General features: G+C 49.3%; 1 protein-coding gene across 1 annotated transcript; it reads left to right on the forward strand.

Annotated features, from left to right (window-relative positions):
• Positions 1-1,553: 1,553 nt before the first annotated feature.
• On the forward strand, positions 1,554-7,291 carry LOC119398522 (uncharacterized). The gene is made up of 5 exons (XM_049417334.1): positions 1,554-1,598; positions 2,521-2,662; positions 4,397-4,620; positions 5,852-6,135; positions 7,006-7,291. Exons 1-5 carry the CDS (start codon positions 1,554-1,556, stop codon positions 7,289-7,291), a joined length of 981 nt encoding a protein of 326 aa, XP_049273291.1.
• The last annotated feature ends 281 nt before the right edge of the window (positions 7,292-7,572 follow it).

A 7,572-nucleotide genomic window follows, 5' to 3' on the forward strand; every position in this document is an offset into this window, starting at 1 on the left:
GCACTTTATGCTGTGGGAAGATATTAAAAAAAGTCACAGTTTCGCCGCAAGGGCGAAGCAATGAATGCGATAGCAAGGAACTAATGCTATACGAAGTGAGGCTCGCAAATGGATACTCTCAATTTGAACAGCGCTTCTGTTGCAAAGGCGGCCGAAGCAGCAAAGGAAACTAGCGTGCTTCAAGTGTCGAGCTGTGCCATTTGATAGTTCGCGCTCATCTTCTGTTTGTTCGTTTAGCGGCGTCCCTGAGCTCGAGTGACATTCGTACGCGCCGTAACATGAGCGCGGACATCACGGTGAAAGCGTGAAACATTCCTCTACCCCTCGCCACGAGAAAACCGCGCGAGCAGACAGCGGAAGGGCAAGCTTCTCCCATGCGCAAATATAAGAAGAAGCGAGCGAGCTCGCCGACGACTTTTAAATGCGCCCGTCGGGCTCCTAGCGCCACCTCGCTGGTAATGAAGAAACGCTTATTATCGCCTGCTGTCTCTGAGTCCGTCCAGCGCTAAAGGGTGTGTATATAACGCTCGCCGTTAGCTACGTGGAGGGTCTGCGTTTAGTGGCGTAGTGGATAGCGCCGCTCGCTGCGGAGCAAGAGGTCCCTGGTTCGATTCCGCGCTTCGGAAGCATTTTTCTGAATTATTTTTCTTTGGGGCCTTTATATATATATACATACTTATACATATACGGTGCATGACGGCGGCGACGGCGACGGCAAAATCCAGCCGAGACTGTCCATATAATTGCTATCGCAATAATACAGATTATCACCAGTGACCCTTTCATATACTCAGTGCGAGTATAGTGGACTAAACCTCCTAATAAGTTGGCAGGTCTTAACGAGCTACCGTTTCGAGCCCGTTTCAACTTCCGAAACCGTGAGAAATTCTTTTAACAAAGTCCTCCAGACACCCACGTTCAGTCCATTGCGTAATACATGCGGGTGCCGACAGCTTGGGCTGTTAAAGGAATCTGTTTGTTTTTTACGTAAATTGATAAGGTTAGGAAACGTCATATGCACCAACCCAACCGTATTCATGCGTATGCGGTCACCGTAGCGCTGTTCGTTGTGCTAAAGATACAAAACAGCAAGGTTGATAGCCCCATATATGGCGGCACCGAAACACATCCGTAAAATAGTCTATACTCGCGGAGAACTTTTCTTGGCCATGGTGCCAAGGTATGGAGCCGCCAAAACCAAGGGTACACAGCCAAATTGCGCGAGTGATACCGCTAATGAGGGTAGTCCCACAATTGTGTCCGTATTTTCTACGGGAGAATAAAGAAAAAAAGCTCCTTCATTTTCTAGAAGACGCGCCTTGCGACAGGCTGCAGCGCACCAGTGACATATTTATATACGTTTAAATTTATAATCGCCATTTCGCGTTTTTGCACGTGTGAGACTGTCGCGCCTTTTATCGCGTACCTGAAACGCGCGACGGCGTCTGCATCGTTAGGTGAGCGTCCGTCTCGTTCTGGGTTTTCCATATACTCGCCTGAGAAACTTGCGCCGAACTTCACCCTCAAATGGTCGTCCAAGCAGACAAATCAAAATGCCGTGCAACGCTTATGCCGCGCAGTCATCACATCCCACAGTGGTACGAAAGGCGCACCAAACCGGACTACTTGGCGTAGAAGTATACACATGCAGAGGCTCCGCCCCCGCAGCTTTCCCTTCATGGCCAAGAAAAGAGAGAGAGGGAACCAGAAGAAAATAATTAAGCCAGTGCCACACAGCGAAGCTGTAAGCGTGCCACTGTATGTAATTGGCTCGCGAGATCACGTGGTGTCGTAAATTCTCCGATAGATTTGAAATACGCGCTCTTACACTTGATTGGTCAAAGCGAGATCACGTGACCTGCCGTCTCGGGCGTCTTAGCCAGCGCCTCTTCTGAGGAGGCGTTGTTTCAGCGAACGCCTCTTGTCAATATAGAGTAGCAGCCTCTATATCACGTGACTGGGCCCGAAGTTCACCAAGGAAGAGTGGGACGCGCTCCTACGAAGTCCCGTCTATGAGGACCAAATCCTGGCCGTCCAGCGCGCCCGTGATCGGGACGGCAGGCTAGACCTGTCGGTCCCGTCGTGGGATTAGCCGGGTGCGCGATTAATCGCGTTTTGCTGGACCAAATAAACGTTTATTCACTCACTCACTCACTCGTCACGTGATTTCTAGCGAGATCACTTGGTGTCGTAAACCCGCTGCTAGCATTGAAATGCGCGCGATTACACCTCATATAAATACAAAGAAGTTACTTTGAAGAAAGCAGAGGGGTCGCCCTGAGATAGCGCTTTCTGCATACTACTCTGCACTGAAGGTCAATGAAAGAGGATGCAAATGTGTAATCATGCATGATGATGGTGATGATGCACAAGTCGGATGTCTAAAAATGTATGGTTTATTACGGCAGATTTGAATTCCTTACGAGACTATAGTTTCCTAGGAAACTTGTCGTAAACCGTGTGCTGCAGGAAATACACGGCGTGGTTGTATACGTTTGTTTCTACGGTTGCAATTTTCAGGTCTGGATGCTGATCGTCGCCAGCCTTCTGGCGTGTGGTTTGCTCCACTACGTCATCGAAATAGCCTTGGGAGCGGGCAAAGAAAAATCTCGTGGCCCGGGATACTTCATTTGGCATTTCGTCGCCAGCGTTCTTTCAGAGAGTGAGTGCAAGAGTGTGCCATTTTGTTCACCGCTATACTACCCGATGCATACGATGTCCGCATTAACTAGGACTAATTTCTTCGGCAAACAATCCATGATACTGGCGGTGTTACAGAGCCATGGAGTTCTGCGTACAATATAAGGGCACAGGGTGCAAATTTGCGCGTCATTTCTCGTTCGTTCAACGCGGAAGCTAAGAAAGAGAGAGAGAAAGAGAGGAATAAATTTTAGCTTAGTGACCCAGCCTGACATATTTACCTAGAAGGGCAAAAAAAAAACGAGAAAAAGAAAGACGAATTCCAAGAACAAACATGAAGAACATACACCTGTCAATGCATTAATGCGCACGAAATGCACTACCGGAAAAATATCAAGGAGAAAGGCTCATATGACTCATGAATAAAAATACGGGCGTTCGGCGTCGAACACAAACCGTTTACAAAAGTTGGATGGGCCGATCCCAGAGGTAGTGCATCACCGGGCGAGGTGTAGAAGGGTTCAAAAGGGTTGCTTACAAACCGGTATGCTAAAGAGGTCATGAGCCACTATTCGAAGTGATCATCGAGTTATACCTCAGAATCGGAGTTTATTCCCTCACGAGTCGAGTGCCTGAAAAATTTCTCGAATTCTACAAGAACGAGCGGAGTTACAGGGGTTGGTCGTGCGCTTTAAGCGCTTTCTCTCGTCTCTCGTTTCGACGAACGCGCTGGAAACTACATAGTGAGGTATGGCGCGAGAGAACGGAGTTATATATGTGAGCTCGTCATGACCTTGAGAGCGCGTGATGATACGCGATCGCTCTCTCCCGTTGTGATTCCTGTGCGCATGTGTGGCTCACTGTGTAATGTTAGCAGATTATGGAGCTCTGCGTTAGCACGTGGCGGAACCCCGTGCAAAGAAGCGCAATTGATCCAAACCCCGCTCTTGAGTTATGTCGGCTATTAGCGAATAACATGCTATCTGTTGTTTGACGTCAAACAGCAGGCGCCAGCATCTCCGAAGAGAGTGAGCACAGGCCGCTGTATGAAAAGAGGGCGCCTGAAAAAAATGGCAATTTCGCGCTCCGCTTCTAAACCCTCTTTGTCGCGCACGACTGCAAGATTTGGCCGAGATGTTCAAAGCGGTGTCTGCTATCCGCAGGATGTGTTATCTCACCAAGACCGAGGGGTAGTTCATGACCCGTTGAAGGCGAAAACCTTTTATTGCTCACGAGTACAAAAACTCGGCGTCCGGTGTCGGCCGCGTGAACAATAATGGTACCGAAAACCGGTAATTTATTGAGTGCCATGTGAGAGCATACGCTTTCGCCTGTTACGTGCTTATCGTAGCTAATCGAACTGTCAGGATTTAATTTAGTCTTATGATTCGCTCTAGCGACGCACAAATCTGACATGGAAGGTCGCCATGGTCGAGAAATGTGCCGCAGTTGAACACATTCGTCGAAAGCTGAACACTGGTCGTTGCCCGGGAGGGAGAATCGTATATAAATACTTCGGCAGACTGCGCGCCCCTTCTGGGCGCGATGGTTGGGACGTTGGTATTGAGAAAAACTTTTACTGTATCGTCAGCGCATGTGCTCATCATGAGCGTTTAGCAAACATATCTCTTATCATGTTCTCTCAACATGCGACACATCTGTAGCCGACACGAACGTGTCCAATATGTCACACAGCGTGTTTTGAGGCTGCGACGCCTGCAAGGGTTGAACCTCTCGCTTTACTCTTTCGCTGCAGCCGTGCCCTGTTGGAGCAAGCCGAACCCCGTCAGCCAGCGTCTGGTCACGGGCTTTTGGCTGATAAGCGTCATCCTGGTGACCACTTTCTTTACGGCATTTATGAAAGCCAGCCTCCTGGTCAAACCAGATGTCGAACGAATCTGGGACATAGAGGATCTGGCACGGGAGGAGAAGATACGACCGGTGCTGCTGCGCGGGTCTGGATTCTATCAGGCCATTAAGGTACAAACGAGACTCGTCACGTATCAGATATAAACATCATAAATGCAAACAGATAGTACTGCATACAATGTTCTACTAAAGTTTCTTCGTGGTCTGATAATGCGATGAGGATGAGAACTGTCTACCTCTCTTTGTACGCGGGAAGACCTTGAGACAGCTATAGATAGGGGCCGGAAAACAGCACCGGTGCTACCGCAAATCTTTCAATCCCTCACCTGCGTGAAGAAAAGTTTACGCAGTGCATCATTCTTGCGTTGTTTGCATGCCACGAACAGTTCGACACGTACATGATGTGGTCTTTAGCTACGGCTCCGATAAGAGCACGAACATCTCCGTCGACGGCCTTCAGTAAAAGAGAAATAGGTATTCACTCAGAAGCACGAAAAAAAAAAAGGTCACAGTTTCGCCGCGAGAGCGAAGCGATGAATGCGATAGCAACAAATTGTAATGTTATACGACGCAGAGGTAGCAGCTAACTCCTTTTAGAACCGACCTCGCGTAACTCTGCAAAACGCTGGTGTAAGGGAATACGGCCGCTCGAGGGAGCGAAGCGGTTTTCGTGCTATCTGTCGCTTCAACGCGAAATAAGAAGAGAATGCACATACAAGGTTAAGAGACTTCTAGTAACGTCTGTCGAGGATCAAAGTTCGCAGTTACTGCCCGAGCAAGGAATACGCCCCCCCCCCCCCACATACACACACACCGGCACCCCAGCAGCAAAGTAAGACGCAGCAACACAAGACGCACATTTGGACTTTACACGGAAAATGATGGCGAAGGCGTCATTTTCTGTGTAAAATACACCTCGAGAGTCCATATAATTGCTATCGAATTAAAACAAAAAACGACGGTATATAATTGAGCAATGTAAAACTATTACGTTTAGTTTGTGGAGGTTGGAAGCGTTATGCGGGACATGACAGTGACAACGAAAATAGGCCCACAATTTAAATGTATTTGCTATCGCAATTAAGTACGAACAAAGCGTAATGAATGTGTGAAAACACAAAACTGGTTTATATGCCACGTTGACGCTGACGCGAGGCAGGGATTCAGTATGCTTAGATCATTTTTCTTAACACACGAAGTTCTAGATCGCATCTGAAGCGTACCATGAGAGAATCACACTGGCAATGCATGTTACAGTGCTCCCGTGTACGTTACCTTCCAAAGTGGTTTTGCTTAATTCACGTCCGGGTCGCCGGTCCAACTCTCCGCTGGGCGTGCGCAGTTCACGCGCGTGGAGTCGTTCCAGAAGGTCTACCGCCGTCTGGTGGAGCAGGGCGGCGCGCTGCCGGCCGCACAGCTGTTCAGCTTGTCGACGCTGCGAGACATCCAGGCCGAGCGCGCAGCCATGCTCTTCACGCGTGTGGCCATCAATCGGCGGCTGCACCGCTACTGCCCGATGCTGCACGGCGAGTTCTACTACGCCCGGCAGCCGGTCACCCAGGTGCCCATGGCCATGTTCGTGCGCAAGGGACTGCCCAGGGCCGTACGACGTACGCTGGACGCCAAGTAAGACATACTTAATTAAATGGCTTCACGACAGTGCCTTGCAGTGCGATGCGGTAGGCCGCATAGTTATCGCTCTGAAGTAGCTCGCACTCCTGTGCGCCGAGAATGGCTCTTGCAGAGGATAATTTATTAGAGCAAACGACGTAAAGCGATGGGCCTCTGATCATAGTTCTCTGTAGCCTGATAATGCGACCATGCATGGATGCAATGAAAAGAGTGGAAGAAGAGAGGCACAAAAAGTGATCACAGGAACAGACTGCTACTTCTCTGGAGAGACAGAAATAGTGAGAGAGCTCTTTATTGCAATGTAGAGTGATAAGCCAGCCTACATTTGATTACTTGCAACACTACAGGGAATAGGATGAAGGGAAGAAAGGCCTAAATAGAGTGCGGGTACAAAGTGATGTTAACTGGATACAAACTATGCATAAGCATGTCATGCATTAAAGCCGGTGGCCTGAGAACTGTAAGCTCTCTACGAGTACAAGCACGTGGCGTGATCCACGCACAATAATAATTTTTATCCTTGTTTACTTTTACTGAACGATGTTCACCATGCGCTGGCCTTGAACCTTGCTTAGCACAATGAAACCATCTTTATCATTATTCCTTATTCTATTTACAGGTTTTATCCTGGTTTACATTTCATTCATAATCATGTTTCAATATCTCTTTTGAAGTTCTTAGACGAATATTTGATTCAGGTTCCGGTGCCTTCGTTCTAGGTCGTTCTCGGCGAAGTTCGTATGACGACCATCTTCGTAACCCCTTTCGTAGAACACGTTCGTATGCGTCTTCGTCGTGCTAAAATACTCTCATAGGTCTGCTTAAAATCTGACGAGTTCATTTCCTTTCGCCTCGCCGTCGCAGGCTAGGCCAGATGCGTGAGGGTGGACTGCTGGACAAGTGGTTGGCCGAGATCTCCGCTCCGGGTTGCGAGTCCGTTGTGCCGCAGGCGTCGCCATCACCGGAGTCTGACCAGGGAGAGGCATCCGCTAGCCTGGAACACTCCCTGGCCACGTTTCTGTTGCTTGGCCTTGGGCTGGGCCTCGCCGTCATAGTGCTACTCCTCGAGAACCTCGCTCACTTCTTCGCTACGAGAAAGCCGCACGCGGAGAGGATGCGGCGACGCTGGATAAATGCTGCCCCGCGCTAGCATAGGGGCAACAGAATGGCGCCGTAGTGAGATTGAGACCAGGGTGGAAGGGAGTGGGCGGGCGGCTAACCCTCCCCTTCCCCCTTAGAATCACTTGCCCCACCTTCCTCACTCCCAAGAGCAAGCATTGTCAAACACAACGCATATGTTTCCCGCCTCCCATGCTCCCCCACCCAAAGGAACTGCACTTGTCGTGTGTGCCCCCCACCACACAGTAAAAAAATCATGGCGCCCCTCGTGTTGCGATGAGGGAAATGATGAGAGAGAGAGAGATAAAGAGA

Source organism: Rhipicephalus sanguineus, chromosome 7 (genome assembly GCF_013339695.2).
Source record: "Rhipicephalus sanguineus isolate Rsan-2018 chromosome 7, BIME_Rsan_1.4, whole genome shotgun sequence".
In the NCBI taxonomy this organism is placed as follows: Eukaryota; Metazoa; Arthropoda; class Arachnida; order Ixodida; family Ixodidae; genus Rhipicephalus; species Rhipicephalus sanguineus.

Excerpts from the sequence above, each read along its gene's own strand:
- LOC119398522 (XM_049417334.1), top strand. The coding sequence starts at position 1,554 with ATGCCGTGCAACGCTTATGCCGCGCAGTCATCACATCCCACAGTG. Across the intron at positions 1,599-2,520 it reads AGTCATCACATCCCACAGTG|GTCTGGATGCTGATCGTCGC; the intron begins GTACGAAAGGCG and ends TGCAATTTTCAG. Across the intron at positions 4,621-5,851 it reads GATTCTATCAGGCCATTAAG|TTCACGCGCGTGGAGTCGTT; the intron begins GTACAAACGAGA and ends GGGCGTGCGCAG.